Consider the following 25,437-nt stretch of genomic DNA (forward strand, 5'->3'; position numbering starts at 1 on the left):
ACTGGGTTGACCAAGCAATGACCCTTATTTCTGTGCATGCACCCTGATCAGTAGCCTTTCAGGATTTCACGAGAAGGTGCTCTGCGTCTGCTGGACTCTGCTTGCTGGCAATTGTCCTTATCAAATAAGGCCAGTGTCCTGCTTCTCAAGGTGGCCAATGAATGAAACACTCCAAGTACAGTGTCCATCTGGTTTATTGAATGAGGATCCCACAATGTCCAGTTTGTTAGGTTGGCTGTTTTGAGACAATTATTAATTTCAGCACTCTATAACCACAGCCATCTGAGTGCCTTTTAATGTGTTGCAGGAGAAGCCAAGAGCCATTAAGAGCCATTAGGAGCACACTAGGAGCATATGACTGTATTTATCTTCTCCCCAGTGATCTGAGAATGCCTTTTCCTACACTACTTGATATGCTGTGCAAATCAACCACTTTCACTTGCCGCCTCGTCAGTCCACAAGGCCTCCTGCATTGTACCTAAAGATTCCTGGTGTACCCCTAGTGCCTATAAACCTAACCCAGAGCCTAAACCTGCATCCACATCCAGGTGCTTTCTGGTGCACAGCACTGCCTTTCCTAGGGCCTTTTGTTATTTGAGAGTCATCTGAAGTTCACTGGGTCATCTGATGTTGGAGAATCTTTGGAAGAAAATAGACATGTGAGCAATCCTGACTACTTAGCATTAGCCAGAGTGAGCTAAGGGCCTTGAGGCCCAGCTGCAAGGTTATTAAAAGATCAGCTACAAGCAAAAGATAAGGGAGTTGGCAGCAGAAAAGAAGAATAACAGGATGGGAAAGCATCGCATAGACAGCACATAAACAACTGTATTTAACCAGTTAGATAGCACCCTGTGGCATATGAAGAATGTGCTGTACCAATCAGCAATATGCTTATATTATGTTATCAGCCTGACTGTGTATAAAAGGGCTATGGCTACTCTCAATAAACGGCAATACTTTGATTATATTAATCTGCATGTTGACCACAGACAATCTGATTATCTTTGTGGTCCCTCTGCTGCTGTGCACCAATGTACGGGGACTGGCAATGGTTGCTCTCAGCTTTTACTGTTTATAACTTTGTTTTGCTTTGCCTGAGAGCACTATGATAAAAGCACTGTCCTTGAGCCTAGCCAGGTATTTGGGCCTTGCATCACCGCTGTCCCAGTCTGAGCAACAGAGATGTTGACTGTAAAATAAAAGAATAGCTTATATACTTTTAATTAAATTTTTAATTAAAAATATTCTTTCTAAAGTAGAACAATCTTTTGAGACCAAAGAAGCACTTCAGGTCTTAAGCAACATTTACATAACTAAACAAAAATTCTGTCCAACAAAGAGCAAAAGGTTTCTATTGAGCACCTAAAGTAAATCATTCAACAATTTCAAATGAAAACACTTAAGAGCCTGTTCAGTTCAGAAAAGCAGATTTTAATTTAAACAGCAGCACTACAACATTTTCAAAATACTCATGTTTAAAAACAACAGACTGCACTTCAGTAGCCAACTTGCTGTGGTTTCTGAATTGTTGTAGCTATATCTGCAAACAGTTGGATTTACCGCATTCCTATGAGTTGGATGCTCTTAGGTTTCACTGGTATAATTGTGAAATATACTGTAAATGCCAGTAGCTAATGAAAAAAAACCCACATGGCTTGCCAATTTACTGCCACCTGGAGGCTTCAGATACCTAAATATTTTAAATAGAAAAATGTTATTTAAAACATGTGTGGTAAATCATGAACTTCTGGAAAACACCTTATGCACATAATATAAAAATGAGAGTGATTGCATACACTTCTGAATGAAGTTTCCTGAACCAAGCCTAATCCCAGCAGAAGCAATATAGCAGCATTTTGGCAAAGAAGGGAGTCAACTTCTCCTAAAATCTTTCCCTTTTATTTAGATCCAGATCAAAGATTATAAGCATCAAAAGTTGCTTCCTCTTCTAGATGCTTAAAACTACTATTGCATTACCGTTTCTTCTTTCATGTTTCACCACAGTTCAACCAGTGTCAGAATATACTATATATAAATATCCTAACCCATCCACCCTTTTTTAATTCACCAAAGAAATATTTTCTATGTAAATCTATGTTTTTAATAATATAAATAGAAATTTTTGCTAGAATAACCAGAACACATCATCATAAGATTCAGCTTGCAGATAATCTTCAATGTACTAGAACACCAGTAGAATACGTTCAATGAACTAGAACAAAGCTGCTCGGTTTATGGCAAATCACTTTCTCATTTGGAAGAAAGTGAGGGGAAGGTGAGTTGAATAAAATGTGCAAACAGATCAAGAATAAATTGTGATCACTTCACGTCCACTGCCCCGGACAAGGAGAACTCTATCCAGACCTTCTGTCAGAACTTCCAAAAACTCCATGTCTGAAACACCATTATGTCAAGGAATTTATTAAGAAAAGAAGTAAAATACCCATTAATTTCTCAAAGTAGTGTGACATATAATACAAAAATCAAATTCAACAATTTCATCTAGTTATTTTCCTGTGTCACCCTTAACTGCCTCTGTTTGCTCAAGTCTAAGAAAGTCCTAATTTGGGGAAGCTTTCTAGTTCTGTCCTACTGATCTACAGAAAAGACAGAAACAGATTTTTAAAATTAATGCTTTACACCAATCCAATTAAAAAAAAAAACAAAAAACAAATCAACAAAACAACCCACCACACTAAAAATGTTAAAACCCTGCTTGTGGAATCAGAAGTAATTTTCTTAAATGGAAACTTACCCTTATCATGGTTACTAATGGTTATCTCAACCAGTAGACAGTGGCACAATCACACAAATCAAACTTGAAGTTTCAGGAAAGCAATATAGTAGAGGATACAGTTTTCATCTCCTTTTCTGTTTTTAGGAGGTCCAGGCATATTCAGGAGAACTAGCTGAGCATGCTGTGATTTATTAAGCACTACTCCATTGAGCTTCACAGCAGTGTGCATTCTTCTTACATTTGATTGATTCCTAGTATGCAAGCAAACATTTTTAAGTATTGTCATAATACTTACATATTTGAATTATTTTTTATGCATGTGAATTTATAAATTTAATTGATATCCGCAGAGAATAAGGTACTTTCAAGGACACTAGTATTTGTACACATTCAAAATAAATTTGAGAAAATGCAGTATCTAGGTTTAAAAGATTTTTTTTTCCTTTGAAAAGAACACTTAACTCTGAAAATCAAGCAATTCTAGGCAGACTGCCAAAAGGTACATATCTTCCAATTGTCAGTTTTTACAAAGATGAAGTAAAATCTTTCCATTTCTATTGAAATTAAGTTTAGTCAAAATACTAAGAATCCACTTTACTGAATTATATATGTAAAAAACTAACTGGATTTGTACAAGCAGTTCCAAACAAAGTAATTGCAGGACTGCAATGTAAAGGTTAGCGTTTACTGACTAACCCTAAGCCTAATTTGTTAGCTATAACAGGATTTCCCTCGTGCTCATTTGGAAACTTCACAAGATTACTATAAACCCAGTGAAGAAAATTCAGAAACAGCACAGAAATTTTGAAAAAAATTACTAATTTCTCATGTCATAAGAGTAAGGCAGTAAAGAACTGAAATTGAGCCTCACCCCTTACATTATCAATATTAAATTTAACTTAAAAAACTTTGCATGTTGCATCTATGAATGTAATAGTAAGTCAGCACTTAAACAAGGACTCAAATGGACTACACAGGGCCCTTGTGTACAATAGATTCTGAAGCTGACTAACTTCACTTGGCCTTCAAGCACAGATAGAACTAAAATCATATATGGTACACAAACTAAGCTTTCCAAATCTTCACAAGAAGCTCAATTTGTTAAACAGACAAAACAAAGGTGACATTGGGCTCTGGAAAAAAGCAAAGTGAAGCAGTCACAATTAAGTTCCACTCAAGAACTCAGAGATGTAATGTCCCTTTTTTGTATGATGTCATACCTAATGTGTAGCTGTATAAATATAGATGTATATATAATGTATATATTCACTATTTCTACATGTGCACAGGTTGGTTGAAGGGAGGCAAAACTGGCATTTGATGAAACACGAAAGTTTCCTTTGTAAACAAATTCATCCTTATTGTCTGCTAAATCACAATGAGGACTATTTTTCCAGAACAAAAATATATTTACTTTTTAATGTACCTAAATTAGAAAACTAAATATTACACTCTTGCCAAGTAATATTAAGTTCTACATTCTTAAAGAAACTAAAATAACGTCCTGGGATTTATCTTGAATGGAAAGTTGATAATATTGAGAAGAAACCATTAACAAGCCACAATGGTGTATACTTTTCAGTAATAACTGCTAAATCACAGTATATAAAACCAGGTACAAAAGAATATACACACTAAAAATGATGATTCAGGTAACACACATACAATGCACAAGACCAGAAGAACGAGGGAACATAGTCTACATTGCTTAAGTGAAATTAAATTTAGACTTACAGATTTTCCCATTCTCTACATGGAAGGGAAGCAAATGCACAGAAAAAAAATGATGCCATCAGGTATTTTTGTATGCAGCAATATTAATATATTGTACAACAAGTTTGAACTGTAATTTCAACTCCAACCATACGCAGTAGATTTAAATTAACTGAAGTAGGTGTCTTGCACAACTCTCAAGAAGCAATAGGAAATATTTCCAAAACATTAACAAAAAGAAAAAAACCAAAACCCCAAACTCTAAGCATTAGAGTAAACTGTAGCCCAGAACAAAAACAGTGCTTTGGAGTATAAGCAAGATTATGCTTGAAATCTGTAGAAGGCAAATTTTTTCAAAAGAGCTGAAAGAGAAGCCTCAAAACAACTTAGAATTTTTAAGTGCAACTGATTATAATTCTACCTTCTTGTCTACAAGATCTACAATATATTTCCTTTAGGTATTAACATTTCCTTTGACAGCTACAGTTTTTCTTTGGGCACATGGAGAAAATAGCCCATGGCCATGCTTATAACTGCATTCTTCTACAACCCAGAAAATATGTATTTGTTTTTTTTGCATCACAGCATGAGGAAGCAAACAAGCTGATGTCCTTCCATCATTGCTTTGGTGTCTACTACATTAGGCTTGACACAGGGTCCTATCTATTAAGCGTCTTCTATTTAAGACAAGACATTAAGGAATATTTCAACAGGAAATATTTAATACAACAATATATAAAGCACAGATTGTATATCGGTTCAAGTTCCAGGATAAAGGCCATTTAAATAGAAACAAAACAAAACACTCAACTCAAAAATCAAAACATAAGGTAAATGTCTTGAAAGATTGTATCTGCTTCTTTGGTATTTCTTCCACCTCAACAAAACACAATAAATGAGATAGAGAAATGATATACAGTAATTTGTTACCCATAGGAAGAGAGAAAAAACAGAAATTATCACTAAGTATTTTAACATAGGGTTAGGGTTAGGGTTGCAGGGTTGCTTCTGGTACAATCCAGAAATTCAGTTTACAGCTTGAAGTCTCTCTCATTGAGACTTCATACACAAAAGTCTTGTGAATGACTCAACAGTAACTGTTAAATCCAAATTCATGCTAGTTTCATAAGGATGGCATTTGAGTTAAATGCATGGAAAGATTATGTTTGTATTCAACTTTAAATACACCACAACCTCTTAAAACAAAACACACAACAACAAAAAAACCCACACTGAAATACACAAAATCATATATGAAACACATATACTTACGGCTTCATGTTGAAAATATCTTTAAAGCCAGATACATTTGATTCTTTGTTTTTATGCTTTTCAGCTACAAACTTTTCTTTAGTCCAGGTCATTTGCACTTTTTCTGGCACAGCAGCAGCAACATTTGCTTTGACCACTGGAGCTGAGTGAGAGGCAGTGTTTCTGTCATGGATCAGTTGAGCCTGTCCACAAAGCAATCATCCCATGTTTCAGTGAAAAACTACATTTGTAGATTACATGTTATATAAAATATTGAGAAGGAATTTCACAGCAGTGGAACAACAGAACATATGCATTTTATTTTGTAAACAAGCATCAGGCCATTTTGACTTCAGAATAAGATGACCCTGCTACTAAAAATATTTATTTGTTTGTATTTGCAGGATTAAATCTGGGCTGGGACGTTATTTTTGTAATAAAATGAGGCTGAAGCCACCTGGAGAGTACTTTATCCACAGATTTTTGCCAATAAAAAACTTGAAGGCCAGTGCTCTCATTCCTCATCAATTACACTTTATTTTCTCAGTTACTGTCATAAACACTGTGTATGTCACATACCTTTAGCTGAACTAGGAGCATGACTCACATGGTCCCGGACAATTCAACATTAGATTAGTCTGAACTGAAGGCTAATTACCTTCCATTAGATTATTTAAGCATACAAGTGTAATTACATAATGAATGTCAATAAATCTAACAATGAAGAGGCCTTCTCTTCCCTTCATAGAATCACAGAATCATAGAATCCTTGGGGTTGGAAGGGACCTTGAAAGATCATCTAGTCCAACCCCCCCTGCCAGAGCAGGGCCACCTAGAGCACTTCGCATAGGATATTCCCTTGTAATACCATATACTCCAATCAGAACTTCAAGAACACTGTACTGCTGTTTCCACATGCATACACACTTCTGTGTTCTCCATCTGCCATTCCCCTTGCTCCTCTTGAGGAAAAAAGAAAGCAATACTTAACATGTTATTGAATTACTTTCCCTCATAATACTTTGTCCATAGGCTTCTGCATTTCCATGAAAAGCAATATAAATACAGTACCTTAGACTCTTAAAATCATAAGTGAATTGGTAGTGGGGGGAAGACTGGTTTTTGGGGTGTTCTGTTTTGGGGTCTTTTTACATTTTGAGCATTTTTTGGCAATCATGACATTTCTTCAGAGACTTTTTAAACTATGAGTTGAAGCTCCTGTTCCATCTGGGAACCTCAATTATTCACATTAGTGACAGTCATGTCCCTGCATAAATGTGATGATTCAGCAATCTTTTTTTCCAGAAGGTTGCTATCAAAAGCATGCATAAAATTAAAGGAGATGAGAAAACTACTTTGTATCTCTGAACAGCAATACCCCTTTAAATGTCTAAGAACTTCTGTATTTTTCCTAAATTAATTATTTCCCTAGACCCTATCCTTGCAGATTCTCAATTCATAGACTTCAATTGTGAATTTTTCTTTTCTGAAAAAGCTAACAAATATATGTAGATACATGCCACACAGCAGTATCAAATAAATTCAAATTTCCAACAGTTGTAAGATGAGTTGAGTATAATGCTTCAGTTCAAGAAAGTTCACCATTTTTAGAACGACCAAGAGGCCAAGAGAAATTCTGGACCTATCAAACACATTTATAGAAACAACAAATGCACATTTGTGTTACTGCTATTATGACACCAAATGAATTACATGTAATACAACACGTTCTTCTCCTACTCCACAAAGGAAAGAATACACAAAGGTATACAGCATTTCTACAAACTAGGCTACACTTCTTTAGATATGAGCAACACTTCAAGTGGTTACTAAACCCATTGATTATATCAGTCCATTTCCTTTCGAACTCACCATGCAAAAAGCAGTAAGGATTTTTAGAGGTTAATAAGTACAGAAATCTCCTTAAAAAGCTTTAGTATACCTGTACAGACTCTGAGAAACATCAGTAACTCAATATGGGAACTATAAAGAAAAGCAATGCTCTGTGAAAATGAAAGCCTGAAATATGCTTATGAATGATATATCCCCTTAAGAGACAGAAAGCAGAGAAGTATCTTTGCTTCAAGCTCCTAAGAAATGCAGGCACACTCACAAATGTAAATATTTCTTTTAAGGGAAGTAAGTGTGATAAAAACAGGACGTAGTTCCCATCATTGAAATATCACCAATAGAAGAAAATATAGGGTAAGTTGATGAATTTAGAAAAATAGCAAAATCAAAATTTATGAAGAACTGTTCTATAATAATGATGAATAATCAGATTGTCCACTTGTAGTTCAGGTTGCAACAGTGGCACTTCAAGTGTTGCAATGGGAAAATACATCTAGCCAGTACTACATCCAACTACCTCCTCCTCTCCATATTCATTAGGCAACAGTGATTGCCCATCTTGGCCAGCAGACTGAAGACTGGAGTAGCTTTTTCTTCTGATTGAGCCCCGAGACTCATTAGTGATGCTCTGAATCTGAGATAAAAAGTTTACAAGTGACAAAAAAATCTACAGAATAAACAGATTATCATATTAAAATAAAAAAATTGTCTTCATTTAAATAAAAGAGCTTGGGTATCGTAGTCTGTTAGAAACTTGGTTTGCTTTCACAAATGTACAATTTGTATGAGACTTTTAGAAATGTTTAGCAGATAGTCAGGAAGTCTCTTTACAGAGATTTGTGAAAACATGAAATTAATTGGATCCTTTAGTCTACATGGGAACATCAAATATTCACCTCTTCCTGAAGGTTCCATTCCTTCATATATAGGATAATTCGGATTAATAGATTTTATTCCATTACAATCAAAACTATGAAAAAAATTCAGGCAGATGAGAAAGATGCTTTCTGGCTCTAAATACTTATCTATTTCCCACTGATTCATAAACTGTAATTATGCTCCTCACAGCCAATCTTACCTAGCTGCAGCAACCCGCACAACAGCACTTGTGCTGAGCAACCCAAAACAGAGTTGTGATGGGATGGATGACTGTCTTCTCACAACTCCCAACAATATCACTGCCTGACTCACCAGTCAGTAGTCAGGACTAGCCAGAGAAGGAAGCCAACGACCACAAAAAGGGCAGCAAGGAAGTAGATGAGGCAGTACCTTTTCTTTTGTCTTTGTAGCAGTATCGTCAAAAGACAAATAAATAAATGTTTGGCAGTTACATCGAAGTCTGTAGACCTTAACACTTTGAGAGCATGTGTTATATTTATACTTGACAATATGCAAATCAACCAGGTTTCTCAAAAAAGGAAATAAAAAGCTCATGAGTTCCTGTGCCCCAGTTCCATCTGCAATCCAATGCAAGATTTCACTTTAAAAAGTGACAGAGGAGGGAAGGGTTGATCAGGTATAAGATCAGGCCTGTGAGGGAAGAATGCTGTACAAGGTCTCCTCTTTGTGAAGGTCTGAACCTCATTTGAAGAGGTACAAGCTAAAAGTAAAGTTATAATACTAATATTAGTGGTAATGAAAACCAAAACAATAAGCACCATTCAAAGCTGGAATAGCAAGGTTATATTTGAATGTCTGGAGACTGATAATGAAAACAAAATCAATGCTAATTTGAACCAGTGATACTAATGAGAGAAATGACAACTGGTTAGTATTCAAGGATCATCTTTTTTGTGTTCTGGAGCAAAGTATACTGAAAAAGAAGGCAAGAAAGGGTGCTAGGAGACCTGCCTGGATGAACAAGGAGCTCCTGGACACACTGTCACACAAAAAGAAACTCTACAAGGAATGGAAGAAAGGACATGTAGAATGGGGGGCATATAAATAGGAAGCTGCCCGAGCAGCAAGACAACTGGTTAGGAAAGCCAAATCTCAACTAGAACTAAATCTAGCCACGGAGATCAAGGAGAACAGCAAAAATTCCTATAGGTATATTAACAGCAGAAGGAAGGCTAGGGAAGGTGTGGGTCCCCTCAGAAAGGAAACAGGTGAACTAGTTACAAGTGATATGGAGAAGTCTGAGGCTCTCAATGACTTCTTTACCTCAGGCTTCACTGGCAAGGGCTCCAGTCACACTCCTGAAGTCACAGACAACAATTGCCATGGCTGAAAGGAAGAACTGCCAGTTGTTAAGTGAAGATCAGGTTCCTGACCATCTGAAGAACCTGAAAGTGTACAGTCCATGGGACCCAATGGGATACACCCATGGGAACTGAGGGAACTGGCAGATGTGGTTGCTAATTATATTATATTATATTATATTATATTATATTATATTATATTATATTATATTATATTATATTATATATATTATATATATTATATTCCCAAAGCCATGGCAGTCTGGTGAAGTCCCTGCTGACTAGAAAAGGGGAAACATAACCCCCATTTTCAAAAAGGGAAAGAAGGAAGGTCCAGGGAACTATAGGCAGGTCAGTTTCACCTCTGTACCTGGAAAGATCATTGAGCAAATCCTCCTGGAGGCACTGCTGGAGCAGAAGAATAATGAAGAGGTGACTGGATATAATCAGCACAGCTTCACCAAGGGCAAATCATGCCTAACAAAACTTGTGGCCTTCTATGAAAAGGTCACAACATCAACAGACAAGGGAAGAGCAACCAACATCATTTACCTGGACCTGAGCAAAGCCTTTGACACAGCCCTACACGACATCCTGGTCTCCAAGCTGGTAAAACATGGGTTTGATGGATGGACCTCTCAGTGGATAAAGAGTTGGCTTGATGGCTGTACCCAAAGAGTGGCTGTCAGTGGGTCCATGTCCAAGTGGAGGCCAGTGATAAGTGGAGTCCCTCAAGGATCAGTGTTGGGACTGGTTCTGTTCAACATCTTTGTTGGTGACATGGACGGTGGCATTAAGTGCACCCTCAGCAAGTTCACTGATGACACCAAACTGTGTGGTGCAGCTGACACACTGGAGGGAAGGGATGCCATCCAGAGGGACCTTGACAGGCTGGAGAGGTGGGACCATGCCAGCCTCATGAAATTCAACAAGACCAAGTGCAAGGTCCTGCATCTGGGTCGAGGCAATCACAAGCACTTATACAGGCTGGGCAGTGACCGGCTTGAGAGCAGCCCTGAGGAAAAGGACTTGGGAGTGCTGGTGGATGAGAAGTTCAACATGAGCCATCAGTGTCCACTTGCAGCCCAGAAAGCCAACCAGATCCTTGGCTGCATCAAGAGAAGCGTGGCCAGCAGCTCGAGGGAAGTGATTCTCCCCCTCTGCTCTGCTCTCCTGAGACCCCACCTGGAGTACTGTATCCAGGTCTGGAGACCCTGGTACAGGAGGGACATGGATGTGCTGGAGTGTGTCCAGAGAAGGGCCAGGAGGATGATCAGAGAGCTGGAGCACCTCTCCTATGAAGAGAGACTGAGAGAGTTGGGGTTATTCAGTATGGAGAGGAGAAGGCTCTGAGGAGACCTTATTGTAGCCTTCCAGTATCTGAAGGGGGCTACAGGAAAGCTGGTGAGGGACTTTTTTAGGGTGTCGGGTAGTGATAGGAACAGGGGGAATGGATTGAAACTAGAGTAGGGTTGATTTAGATTGGAAGTTAGGAAGAAGTTCTCCACCATGAGGGTGTTGAGACACTGGAACAGGTTGCCCAGAGAGGTGGTGGAAGCCCCATCCCTGGAAGTTTTTAAGGTCAGGCTGGACAGGGCTCTGAGCAACCTGATCTAGTGGGAGGTGTCCCTGCCCATGGCAGGGGGGTTGGAACTTGATGATCTTAAAGGTCCCTTCCAACCCTGAATATTCTATGATTCTAAATATTTTGGAGGTCATCATAAAACTGACAGGGATGACTCAGGTCATTTAAGAGATGATGATCAGATTAAGAAATGGCCTGGCACACTGAGTGCACATACTGAATTTGTAGCTCCAGAGAAGTGAAGGCATAATTAAACAACATATTCTGATGAAAATACAGAAGAAAAAGATAGATTAAGATATCCAAATCAGAAACAACAGATGGATATGATTTTTATTCCTGAAGAAGGAAGGAAATAAGTACTACTCGTTCTTGGAATTCTTAAGGATTATACTCTTCAGAGTATATTGAAATACAATATGAATATTGAAATAAATTCAATATTAACCTGAACATCTCAAAGTTTATGTTATAAGGGAATATATTGAACATACAGTGGTGATGGTTATATTCAGGTAAAAATAATAATAATTAAAAATGCATGGGAGGGGACAAGACATTTAAATTTCCAAGCAAAAAACACTGAGGTAGTGCAGATTTCCAACAACTCAAATAGCTGAGGAGAAATTCTTTTGTCTCCACTTCAGTTTAAATGCTCTAAGACTACATAACCTCATGTCTTTGGGCTATTTGTAAAGCATTCATGAGGAAGTTGAATCCTTAAAAAATACTGTAGGTTGATAAATCACTCAAACTCCGCTGGAAAAATACTAGTGTTCTGTAAGTAAATGAGAAAAAATAAACACCGAGTAAAGGAGTACAGGAGATAGATTGTTTTTTTTACTGAAAAAAATATTAGGCAGGCTTTGATCAAAAGAAAACTGCTGTGATGCAGATGAAAAGAAGAATTTACAGCAGCACATTGTTGAAGCAATACAAGGCATCGTTAGGTACCTTAAACAAATCTGGTAAAATGGAAAAGAATAAATTAAGGAGAAAAGAAATAAGAATTAAAAAGAGGAACTACACGGACATATAGGATTAACACCAAAAAGGCTGAAGCATAAAATGGATTTCCATCTAGATATCATAGGATTATAAGTTAGTCAGCCTAGTTTGGGGTCAGAAGCAGCAATCAGTTGGTACATAAAATATTCAAAATAATGCAGACACTAAAAAATAGGTGGTATGAATTGAGCAAGACCAAGTCACAAACAAAGATAAGCAGTCCAGCTTGAACCATGAACCTCAGCTACTAGCATATGCCAAGTTTGGAAATGCTCCGGATATATTCCACACAAACGCTCAAATGTTTTACTCACCTTAAGAACAGGAAAATTCCAAACATCTGTTCAAATAAAGAAGGATTTAAAAGATTTTATTCTTTTCCCCATATTATTTTAGTCTTGCAAGGGAAACCTGCTATAGAGAAACTAACACAGAATGCAGTTCTAAAGGCTTTTGACTAGTTAGAAAGTGCTTAGAAGCCATGGCTAAGCAATACTACTTTCAGAACATCTTGCCAAGAAAGTCCCTACCTCTCTTTCCCTTTCATTCTTTGATAGCTGCATCTGTTTGAGCATCTGTGATCGTTGTTCCATCATCAGTGTCTTCTCATATGTGAATGCAGAAATATCATTTTCAAACTGCAAAAGACATCAATATTAGGAACATTAGAATAGTACTACTGAAAAGAACAATGTTTAGACGTTCATTCCTGCATTCATTCAGTCCTGGATGTGTTTATGGTATTAGGGTAATTCCAAGTGTATAATCAACCTTTTCTGTTCTCAAAACTTCACTTTGAGGCAGCATTCTAGTACAATGAACTACTCTACTATATCAATATATCACCAAGTCAATGTGATTTTACATAAATTTGAGATACATGGGACAGACTTTCCATTGTTCTATTCCAGCTAGGCTGCAGAAACGAGAAATTTTAATCTGAGTTTGCATTACAGCCTCTTTTGTGTGCACTTGTTTCCTTAAAAGCTGTCTAGAGCCACAAAATAACACTGTCCTTTCACCAGTGAGACATGTTCACAAACAGAAGCATTTATCAAGAAACTTCAGCACATAATCTCACATCAGGTCAAAGGTAAAATACGATGTAATAATGTATAGAAGTCCTATCTGTTGTCACTGACTTGCAGCATGTTTTATCTTTAGGAGGATTCTCAGCATTAAATATGGACCCACATAAGAATAAATTGTGCTTCCTATACTATCTTCAGCTTGAAATCCAACCAAGGCTGAGACTTTTTTATGGTATTCTGTTAATCATCTTTGGCCTGCACATACCACAGCATTTTAAGAGTTTTATATTCAGTATTCTAAACAAAACAGAAATAAAACAAACCCATAAATAAAAGTATTTCTCTGACTTCTTAGTTTAAGATACTAACCTCATTTTTCATAATTGATTTTTTTCCATGTGTAATTTAAACAGTTCTAAAATTTTATTTATTACTGAATAACACGATAAATCTTTGTGATAGGTTTTCTTCATTCCAGGAACTGGCACTAGTAGAAGTTTTGAACCACTTGACCCATCTTTCTTGTTCCAGTTTAGAATGTGTTTGAAAGACTTTCATTTTTTTAGATCTTACTTTGGACATTACGCCAGTCATTTTGAGTGCTTAAAATTAATTTTTTTCCTTAGTTGCCAAAAAAGCAGGTCTAGATAGACCAGAGCTTTAAGTCTTTCTCTTTATAAGTTTATGACCAGTATTTAAAAAGGAAAAAAAGTTACAAAATTCTTTTTTTCACTATTTGACTTGCTAATCTGTAGCTTTATTAGCTTACTTTTCAGTGCCAAAGAGGCTGTCAATAACAAAAACAACTGACACACCCTCAAGGGGATCTAGGGATTCCTTATTCTAGAGTCATATTCATACAGCAGTTGACATGTTCATGCTGTCATGATGGATGCCACGGATTGTTAGATTTAGTACATCCAGCTTCCCATTTCACTGCCTGCTAAAAACTAGAGGTTTTTCTTTACTGAATGAACTCTTATGGACTAGTCCTCACTAATACAGTAGGCATTAAAATTATCAAAATGGCACAACTCTACTTGACAAAAACATTAAACTCACTACCACATACACTAACATTTTGACATAGTTAGATTATGTTGCTTAAACAACATTCTTGGTGAGACTGCAATCTGTTCCTTTTTTTATATGGGCTCCTATCTCTTAAGTTTCAAAATGCTTAAATCAATTTTCCCAAATATAGTTTCAACCACATCTAAAAATCTGCAGTAACATACCATTTCAACAACCTCTACTTCAGCATTCAGCCTAAGATGATATAAGAACATCTGTAGGTCCTTCTTCATTTGTATGCTGTTGTCATCCATTTGCGCCACAGTGAAGATACGCATTTTACATTTTCTCCAAACCTATCAAAAAGATACATTGTAACAATTAAAACACAATGATTGCTGTGCCTATGCAAAACTCTATCAAGGTGAAAGATTTCTAGAAACTCTCGAAACTATTCATTGCTAGAAAAGCAAAATCCCAGCCATTTTCTGTTCTCCTTGCCTTGTGCTGCCGAAGGAGGAAAGGCAGTAACATCAGCATGCCGCCATCATGAACAATCCACCACACATCTATGTTTCCTTCAGTAAAACGTTCTTGATTTGTTGGAAATAAATCAATGTTTTTAGCCACCAACAGTGCTTGTTGAGCCGCTGTTGTCTCTCGTACAGTGTCTGAAAAGGAAAACCAGACATTTGATCAAGAACTTCTAGCTTTCGTTCAGAGTTTTTGTTTTTAACTCGAAAGCTTAAATCCTCCCAGATTCTGCTGAGGCAAAAGAGGAACATCCTGTGTTTAGTTACAAACCCACTTAGGAGAAGAACAGGAGAAGCCATGGTTGAAGAGACTGATGGCTGAGGAAAACTCTCAATCAGATGGGGAGAAATACTCAATTGTCCATTGGGTGCTCAGCACAACATTTCCTCCACACAGCAAATACATTAATTACATAGCAGACCTACTCCTAAGCATTTGTAATGCAGTACATACCAACAAAATTTTTCCATGAGAAACAATTTTCTGTTTGCTTCCATGACTCTGGCCATGCCATCAGGACTGTGTTGTGCTTCATCCCTCCTAGACCAGCTGACTGAATCAAATAGGATATTCCATCTCTGAAATTAGGAGACACCACAATCTGGCAGAATCCTTTAGTCTTTTCCACTCCCATTAAGGACTTAACATTCTGCAGAAGGAAGATTATATGCCGGGAAATACAGTCAACACTGGTAATAAACACCATCAGGAATAACAGCACTAAGTAAGAGCAAAACTTTAGCTACAGCATACAACCTACATGAAGAAACTGCTAATTCCAGAAGAGCGAACATAATTCTATGACAACGAAAACCCAAACCACCCACCTTCCCTAAAGACACCACACAGTTTTTTCATTTCTTTAGTTATTGGGCGTTTATTTCCAAGGAATAATGAACAAGATATGAGTAAAATCACATTGTCAAAAATAAATAAACATTGCTCTAGATAAAGTAAAAACTGCTGACTGAAAAAGCACCATGTTTGGAATGACAAATCCTTTCTTTTGGAATTGGAACGATGTCGAAAAATCTAGAGCTCTCAATATTGAAGATAATAAAAAACTAAGTAGTATAAGCATTGTCTCATCCTACTGGGGAATTTTATAAAACATTTTGCTCCAAACACCAAGCTATTTTTCAAATCATCACTGATTGTGCTGTTAGTAAAAATCTGTTTTATTCAATACCTTACAACAGTCTGTTCTAATTCAAGATATGACCCAATCAGATTAAATACTCAATATTAGTAGAAGTTAAAGTGTTTGTAAGCTGTTTTTACATACCTCTTCAGCTTTTTGAGTTTCTGTACATTTATCCAAGTAGATTCCCTGAAGCACAGATCCCACAATTGTCAGTCCTTTACCAGCCTTCAACTGAGATGTGAAAGAAAGCAATCTAGGATGTTTCACCAACTGCTGACTATCCAAGTTTAACAAGACCAGAAGTTGAGGTCTGACAAGAAAAAAAAATTAAACACACAGATAGAGTAAAGCAAGAAAGAATTGGAAAATTAAATATATCAATTAATAAACAATTGTTCTGGTTTTATGCGGTGCCACTTTTTTGTAGCAGGGAAGGGGTCCTCTCCCCCAAGGATGGCTCATGCAAGTAGCTGGAATAGATCTCCCTGATCCAAGATTCCTGGCCCAGCCTCAGGCCATCAGTGAATAAAAAGATTTCCACTTCTGAGATTACCATCTTCAAGAAGGGGGGATACAGAGTAGTTAACAGCAGGGCAGAGGAGAAGGGGGAGGTAAGAGAAAGCAACAGCTGAAGACAGAGAACGGCACCAGAGAACAACTCCAGAGGAGAGCAATGCTGGAGCAGAGATACCAAGGCTGGTGAGGAAGGAGAGGGAGAAGGTGAAAAGATTTTTCTCTACATCCCGTGGTGAGAGGGCAGCCTGGCCCCAGCACTTATGGAGGAGCATGGTGGAGCAGATCCTGAAGGACCACGGCAGAGCAAGTGCTGTGGCCCTGCTGCCCCGGTGGAATGGTGAAGGAGCAACTGTGGACCTGCAGCCTGGGGAGGATCATGGAGCAGATGTTGTGGACCTGCAGTCTGTGGCTCTGTGGGCTGCCCCTGCTGGAGCAGTTTGCTCCTGAGGAGCTGTGCCTTGTGGGAGGGATGTGTGTTAGAGGGGTTTGTGAAGGACTTTCTGCCCTGGAAGGGACCCCACGTTAGAGCAGGGGAAGACTGTGAGGAATCCTTCTCTCTGAAGAGGAAGAAGAAGCAGAGAATAACCTGGGATGTCCGGACTTTAAACCCCACTCCCTGTCCCCCTGTGCTACTGAGGCGGGGAGGAAGTAGAGATACTGAGAACACAGTAATTTGTGCTCGGGAAGAAGGGAGAGGTGGGGGGGGGGGAAGTATTTAAGCTTTGTTTTTTGTTTTCTCTTTGCCCTGTTTAGGTTTGATTAATGACAAATTGAACTGATTTATCCCCAAGTTGAGTCTGTTTTGCATCTGACCATAATTGGTGAGTGAAAACCTCATAGGCCTTGTCTGGACCCACGATGTCCTGGGTGGATTTCCTCCACACCATCCCATAATGGGGGAAGGAAGAGTGCACAGCCACGTGGTCCTTTGTCATCGTCCAGGCTCAAACCATGACAATTAATAAAATGCACATTAAGTGCTTAATTCAATGGAAAATATTCTCTACATAAGCCACCACACCATCATTCCAAAATGCTACCTTAAGGAACAGTTTTACCAAGAAAAAGATCAAAGAAATGTCAGATATTTAACAGGAATGCTCTTAGTAAATGCTACATAATATGGGTGATTCTGGGATGCCAAGGTGAGACACTGATAAAGGCAGTTACTTACGTGTCCCATAGTAACTGCTATTGGGCCTCAGTCCCATGACAAATGGTAAAAATAACACCATGATGTTAAAGGGCACCAGAACACTGAACATGCATACACCTGGGGATACTATCACAGAGCAGTAACTGTAACTGAAATATTATATTTAAAGACCATTTCTTCTTTTGCAAGTTCCACTTGATCAGAGTTCTTCTGATCTGCATTACATTCATCAGAAGTGGCATTGTGCAAACACCATTTTGTTTTTAAATGCTAAGTAATTTTTTGTGTAACCTTTGAGAAAATTGACAGCTTAATGTGTAAAAATATATTGCAAAAACAGTGGAGATCTAAACCTCTTACATACAAATGGACAGAGATTTGTTTTAATGATGTCTAAGCAACTTCAAAAGAGTTACTATTAAGTGAAGCTATATAATAAACAATTCCCACATGACCTCAAAAACATGATGTCAAACAAATAATGGATCCTCTGTATATTTATACACTGTATTTCAGAAGGAATACAAAAGCAAACCTTTGAATCTGAAAAAACATATAAATAACCAAATATTCAAGTTTGCCCACAGTCCCACCAAAGTTGATTCTGTGTTGACCATAGGTCACATTAAACTACTGTAAACATAATTTTAATGGTAAATTTAACTTCTGTAATTAGCTTTACCAGGAGCATTCCCAAAAGACATGTATTTCAAGAATGACATTACCTTGGGCAAGTGTAGGACTTACCTCCAGTTCTTGGTGTGAGGAGGTACATCTTCCACACGAAGCAAAGCATAGCGAGCTGCATTCAGAGACAGGCCTCGGATTCCGTCACCCCATTCTTTTTCCGCTCTTCAGGGTGCAGAAAAGATTCAATTAGTAGGTTCTTCTTCATTTATACAAATTTAGTACACTTTCTCATGAGTGACAATGCACACAAAAAAATTTAACACGCTTGCATGAATGCATGAAGAAACAATTTTGCAGATTTAAATCAACAATGATGACTAACCAAGATGAAGCAGTCTCAGGTCCCTTTAAGGGAACTGTTTATTAACTAATTATTAATATTTACTACAGTCTACTTTATTCATACTTTAAAAAATTCAAAGGCTTTACAAAGTCATGAGTGCACTAGAATGATTAAGTGAGGGATACTTAAAAGGAAGTGTTTTAAAGAACCAGAATGAACTAAGTGAACCTTGACTTTGTATGGATTAGTGTGCTACATCTTCCTGTCAACAGCACCACTACAGCCTTGACTTTCTTGACTACAGCTTAACTCCTAGATGAGGCTAAAGCTTATCCACCCTCTTGAACACATTCTCCTTGCATTTTCCACTTCTCTTTCTCCCAGAACAAAGTTATACTATAGGTCATGTAGCCTAATAAACAAGAAAGAACTGTTAGGGTAATGCATTCTTTTCATTTGTGAGGATTCTACTACTGCAAGGGGTCCATCTCCCTTGACTCTCCTTCCTCTTACAACCACTCATGAATTCACAATTGAACTTTGTTGTCTCTAGCCCTCTTTTGAAATTCAGACGAAATAAGCCTAACTGAATTAAAAATCTGTTAAAGAATAATATGGCAGTGAAAAGATACCCTGACAAACAGCACAGTTGTGAAAGTTTCTTTTACTTAGTTATCCAGAAATTAAAATTAAAAATGAAGTTTTGTCCAGACAGATTTCAGGGTGAGTTTCTCCCCACTGCCAAATTAGCCCTTGTGTTTGTAAAGGCAAAGACTGCTAGGTCTCTGCAAAAAATTCTCTTTCTACAGAGTAGATGTGCTGGCTATGTGACAACATTTGTAGAGTCCATATACAAATTTGGATGTACATACAGTTTTACAATTTTTCAAATGAAAATTTCTCAGCCTTTGTGGTTCTTATCTCGGTTAGTTCAGGCTGTAGAAAAGCTTGGAACAGAGCTTCCAGAGAAGTTACAAGCTGAAAACTTTCAACCCTGAACAGAGATGGGATCTTATTTCTTTTCAAGGAATACTCTTGACACTTCAGTTGTACATATTTTATACAAAAGTGCTTTCTGCTGAATGTTAAAGATACTTAATACAGAATAAATAAGATATATGGTCTTACCCTCTATATTCTATGTATTTGTATATACATCCTGCAATCAGCATGGCAATCAAAGCGTAGTACCAAGAGCAAATGAACATCAAGGCAAGACATAAACTCATCCCCAGGAATGAGAGAGTCCTAAAAGACACCATTTTTTCCATGTTTTTAAAGAGGCATGTAAATGTTCTACAAAGTCAATATTCAAATTAACTTCCAACAGGGCCTTTCTTCTTCAAAGACCATTTCATTGCTACTATAGAAATAAAAATACATTGTGCCAGCTTTCATTTATTTAAAAAAGTTACATTCTGAACCTTAGTGTAACATAAACAATACAATTGCACTAGATATAACAACAGATTTACTACATCTGTCAGATCTGAAACTCCTAACAATGCCTCCAAGTGAGATCAGTTTCAAAACACATTGCTATCACTTAACTGTTGATATGAAAATAAGCTTTAAAAGTTCCTCAAAAAACACTAAGCAGCATTATGATAAAACCCTGATTTTCTTTTCACCTGATTTCCACATTAGAGTTAGTTTTCACTATATTGACAAAGAGTGTCAGCTGACCCAACTTGTTTGCTTCTTTAGTACCACACAACTGTCGAGTCCAATCTCATCCAGTTTTAAACCAAAGAAATGCTCTTTACCTGTTCTGATCATAGTCTGCCTGAAAAGGCTAGCAGCTGCTCTTCCATGTTTCACCTTGTCAATCTAAGACTACTTTCACTCAATGAAGTCCCATCCAAATTCTGGCCAAGAATTTCAACACCTGCTCTGGCTAGAAGTGATTACACAGTCACACAGTGATTCAGTTGCCTCACTGAACTCTGGAGAAAAATATGAAAATGCCCTGCTGCCAAATGGTTCTGTCTCTGCTGCTGACATGTCACAACCCTTTTCCTTTTCTTCCTCACCATGGCCCATCCTGTACACCTCTTGCTACCCTCAATCTTATCAAAACCACTTAGCTACAAAGCTACTTTGTACCTTCGACTACTTCTTTCAGGATCAGTTAATTAAGGGGAGGTGGAAAAAAAAAATTACAGCAATCACTTGTTTTCTTTCCTGTAATACAGGTAGGTTTTTGCAGTAATGGACTTGGCGGTTTAGGTGCCAAACCAGTAAGTGCCTACTGAACATATTAAAAAAGATTTACAGAGCTAAAACCATGACATTTCAGGCTCAGTCAGTCCTTTTAAAGGAAAATAAGCAGCTCTTGTATCCTGTAATCAGGCCAGCTCATCTCCTGAAGGCTCATCTCCTGAGTCTTCAAGGCACATCAGTACTAAAGTTTCTAATAGAATTACTCCTAATTAAATGTTAATTCAACAAACAAAATTGTACGTTTTTGAAGATTAACATTTAGTAAAAAAGTTTTCCAATCTCAGTTTGAAACATCTGAACTCTGAAATCATAGAAAAAACCAAAAGAAACCCCGCATGACTCAGTAAAACTGAACTTTGTCAAGTAACCACATGCCTGCTTCAGTTATGAAATACAATGTCTGAAGCATGACATTTTTAGAACAGTGATTAAAGAGCCAATTGATGTATTCTGAGATTTTTTTTTTCTATGCAAGTTTTGGTTTTGTATATCTTTTATAACTAAAATCATATCAACTTTCCTGAATGTTTTTACCAGTTCTTCTTATCCATGTATTAAAGACAGATTGTTCTCTTTTTTTCATCTTTATTCTCACATATTCAGAAGATCTCTTGGCTTATGAGCAATATTGAATGTCATCCTTCCCAAACACTCCCCTTCCCAAACCCTTAACATTAGCTGTATTTTCATAATCACAGGTATTACTAGCCCTATTGCAAACACATGAAAACAGATGGTGCTGTAATTTAGTGCACAGAATTATTCATTTCATGCAAACAAAATTCATTTCAATGAGAAAGTAAATTTTGTTTCATTATTGCAAGGAAATAATCAATTTAGGATTACATAATTGGATTTGATTTTTCTAAATAAAGGAATATTCCCTACCAATGGTAATACTTGAAACGAGGTCTCCAGTTGGGAGTCCGTAAAAGGGTCTGAACTGCACAAGCCAGATTTACAAACATATAACACATAAGGAAAAACCTGTTAAGAAAAAAAGAAGAGCATTTTCCAAAAGAAATTAGCTAGATAGATTACCATTAAAAAGCTAAATATAATCCATAAAAGAATACAAACTTGTACACTATGTTCACAGTGGCCAACAGAACTTCTACTTCAAAACATGGTATTAGCCTAACATTGAACCTCAATGTAAGATTTCACAGAAAATGTAGCAAATAATCATAGCATACTGGTTTTGGCTGGGACAGAGTAATTTTCTTCACAGTAGCTCACATGGTTCTACTTTCTGGTTTTGTAACCAGAACAGTACTGTTAGAACAGGCATGTTATAACTTGCTGAGCAGCTACAGAGCACCAAGGCCACCTCAGTTTTTCTTGGTGCCCTACTCCTAAATAAGTCTTGGGGAGGGGACACAACGGTAATAGTTGGCCACAGCAGCCCAAAGGATTATTCATCACTGTGTGACATTATGCTCAGCTGTAATAGTGAAAGAGGAAGAAAGGAGAACATTTGGACTTACTGGTATTTTTTTTCCCATCCGTTGCACATAGCTTTCCTGGAAATGGCTAAACATCCACCAGTTGGACAGTGAGTTAATTCCTTAATTTGCTCTGCTTGTGCATGGAGCTTATTATGCCTTACCTACTGAACTGCCTTTATCTCACCCCACAACTTTCCTCACTTTTACCTCCCAGTTCCAAGATGTGTGGAGCTAAGCTGCCAACAGGGTCAACAGATAACATATGGGATAAACTTCCAAGACAAAGTCAGTAAAATAAAGTTCACTTCATACTCTGAAACATTAAATTGTTTGGTCTGCCTCCAATAGCAGGGAATCTTTATTTTAAAAAACACACACTTTTAAAAGTTGAACATATTTTTACCAGCATTCAAGAACTCCATTACAGAAAAAGCTTTTTGTGCCTAGAAATTAATTCCAGTCAAAACACTGTGTTTCACATTTTCTCTAGATAAAACAGGAATATAACTTGTTAGAAGACAAAGCCCAACATGAATTATTTCAAAAAGAAAAATAATCACCTAGTTAGAAGTAATCTGCTACTTAAGAAGATGAAACACCATGTTAATACTTACATTGAAAGAATTGGTGCTACACTGTCCAATGAGGCTATTAAAATTCCTATTTCACAAATACCAGCAGTGAGCAGCAGAGCCCAAGTTGGTTCTCCATTTGCTTTTCCGTGACCAAATACCTAAATGAGTTCAAGTAAACAGTAGGAACAGAACAACTGTTCATTATACAGTTACAAAACATGGTGCAGAACAGGAACAAAAAAAATAGTCATGCATTACAAAGGAAAGTAAAGCCATCTATGCTACTAAAAGCCATAAACAAAATTGCAAAAAAAACATACATTTCCAATACAAAAAATGATTACTAAAATAAGCAATGACTATGTAACATTAAAGTACTAAGGCAGTTGCTGTAAAAATAATCTTAACTTCAAAATCCTTGTTCAAAGACTTACACTTAGCCTATAAAAAGCTAATATAGTTGAGGGCAGTATTTTTTAAAAAAAACAAAGCAGACATCACCTCATTAGTCATGAACATAAATATTTATCTTTAAAAAGGCCTTAGATAAGCCTGTGCTCCTACACAGAGCTCTGTGAAACATAATGTTGCATGCAGCAATTTCATTTATGAAGAATTCTATGCAGCTTTATAGGTGATAGATGGTAAAATGCCTCATCTGAAGTTCCAGCCCTGTTTGCTCTCCTCCATATTCCACGATATAATTACTAAGCCCCTAGCACCCATTTTCCGTTACTATTTTCTTTCCAAATATCTAGGCTCTTCACCTCACTCATTCTCCATAGTCTTCTTCCCTTAACTTCCTATCATCCATCAATTTTACTTCCCTTACAATAAAATGTCTTTTTTTCTGCTCATGTTTCAAGACTTTGGTTTTATTCTTAATAATATCATATATTTCCCCTGTTTTCAACTCCTGGTATTCACTTCTGTGACTGCCTGTGCACACTCTGTATCACTCCCAAACTTTAAGCACTTTCCAAGTCTCAAACCCTTCTTCAAACATCGTGTTTCTCCAGGATTCCCTTTCCTTTCCTTCACTTCCCAAACCACATAAATTTTTCCTTAACATCCTTCACTCTTTTCCAGTCTTATCTGGAGAAGACAGAACCAGACTGCCACCCTCTCACCAAATTTTTACTTCAGACAAAAGTGAATTTTTTCATTTATGTCTCTCAATACAACTCAGCCTTTGCAAAAAATTGCATTACAATCCTCTCCCACTCACAAATCAAACTCCATCATGATTGTGTCCCCCCACCCCTGCATACTTAGTGTATTTATTTACAGGTAAAGGTCTTGCAAGACAGGAAATATGTGAAATAAAGCAGCAGCATGTTTGATACTCTTGCACAGCCTCACCATCTCCATCTCTGATAGGAAAGACACTCCCAAACTAAGGAAATGGTGACACAACTTTCTCAATGAACAAACTGTCAATACTGTTTCAAGCCAGTAGAAACAGACACAAAGCAGTGGATTTGGGTTTGGTTTGTTTTTTTTTTTTTAACAAGCAATCTTTCAAGTACTGTAAAGAAAAAAAAATCTCACTTGGATAAATGGCACGATGCCATCTCGGGCAATGGCCTGCAGCAGACGGGGTGCACCAGTAAGGCTCTGGAGACCAGCACCACATGTTGAGAAGAAGGAACCAATCACTATGACCCATGGAGAAGGCCAGGCCAGTGTGCCAACCACTAGATTTCCATTAACTGCTTCTCCAAACCTTAGGGAAGGTGGACAAAAAGAAGAAGCAAAAACCCAAAAACAGTAAGCATTACAATAATTTTTACTATAGCTTCAACATGAGCATTTCCATCTTTTTGGACAATGGCACTTTTCAAAAATAAACCCCACATGACAGCATGTGCTATATGTTTCTCCAACCAAATAATTTCTCTTCATGCTGCTGTATTAAAGAAAATATAATATCTTGATACATCATACTTGCTGCCTCTAAGCAGACATTCTCAGGCATCTTGGCAAACTTCACAGAATTAACATCAAAGTATCTACATATGCATCCTTTAGATCCTTGTGACTGCTAGGAATTAGGTTGCAGAAGTCTGTTCTCTGAGCAGTTAATACCCTGAGGCATAAGAAAGAGACTGACAAAACAAAGTAACACCCTTCTATTTTAATAGTGTGGCACTCACATATGGACAAATAAAAGGAGAAACTATTAGACACAACCATCTCAAGTCATCCACATGCCTTCTGGCTGTTGTAGTACCTGATGCAGTTTTTAAATTACTATGGTAAACAAGCAGGTGGAAGTTAGCTAGAGGTACCTTCAGTACTGGTTTATTTTGTTATTGTTTTTGGGTTGTTTTGGGGGGTTTGTTTGTTTGGGGTTTTTAGGGTTTTTTGTAAGACAATTAACTTTATGTTCATTTACAGACATCTTGGGTAAACTTTGAAAAGTTTCTTTCCCTCCTGCCTACACCTCCCTCCCAACCTAATGTTTTTGTTGTAAA

At 37.3% G+C, this 25,437-nt stretch overlaps 1 protein-coding gene across 2 annotated transcripts in view; it reads right to left on the reverse strand.

The window, feature by feature from the left end:
• Window positions 1-1,413: 1,413 nt before the first annotated feature.
• The window catches only part of SLC12A7 (solute carrier family 12 member 7), a 64,157-nt gene continuing 40,133 nt past the window's right edge, over window positions 1,414-25,437 (reverse strand). For both annotated transcript variants that reach the window (XM_030445442.1, XM_030445443.1), the window contains exons 12-24: window positions 24,512-24,686; window positions 23,000-23,118; window positions 21,826-21,924; window positions 19,843-19,962; window positions 18,489-18,593; window positions 16,211-16,379; window positions 15,379-15,574; window positions 14,893-15,062; window positions 14,616-14,747; window positions 12,877-12,984; window positions 5,723-5,904; window positions 2,855-2,988; window positions 1,414-2,394 (exon numbers count right to left, since the gene is read on the reverse strand). In XM_030445442.1, the coding sequence (XP_030301302.1) occupies window positions 2,303-2,394; window positions 2,855-2,988; window positions 5,723-5,904; window positions 12,877-12,984; window positions 14,616-14,747; window positions 14,893-15,062; window positions 15,379-15,574; window positions 16,211-16,379; window positions 18,489-18,593; window positions 19,843-19,962; window positions 21,826-21,924; window positions 23,000-23,118; window positions 24,512-24,686 (1,801 nt within the window). In that variant the 3' untranslated portion in view covers window positions 1,414-2,302. The remainder of the gene's footprint in view (window positions 2,395-2,854; window positions 2,989-5,722; window positions 5,905-12,876; window positions 12,985-14,615; window positions 14,748-14,892; window positions 15,063-15,378; window positions 15,575-16,210; window positions 16,380-18,488; window positions 18,594-19,842; window positions 19,963-21,825; window positions 21,925-22,999; window positions 23,119-24,511; window positions 24,687-25,437) is intronic.

The sequence above is a fragment of the Calypte anna genome, chromosome 2, assembly GCF_003957555.1.
Source record: "Calypte anna isolate BGI_N300 chromosome 2, bCalAnn1_v1.p, whole genome shotgun sequence".
Taxonomy (NCBI): domain Eukaryota; kingdom Metazoa; phylum Chordata; class Aves; order Apodiformes; family Trochilidae; genus Calypte; species Calypte anna.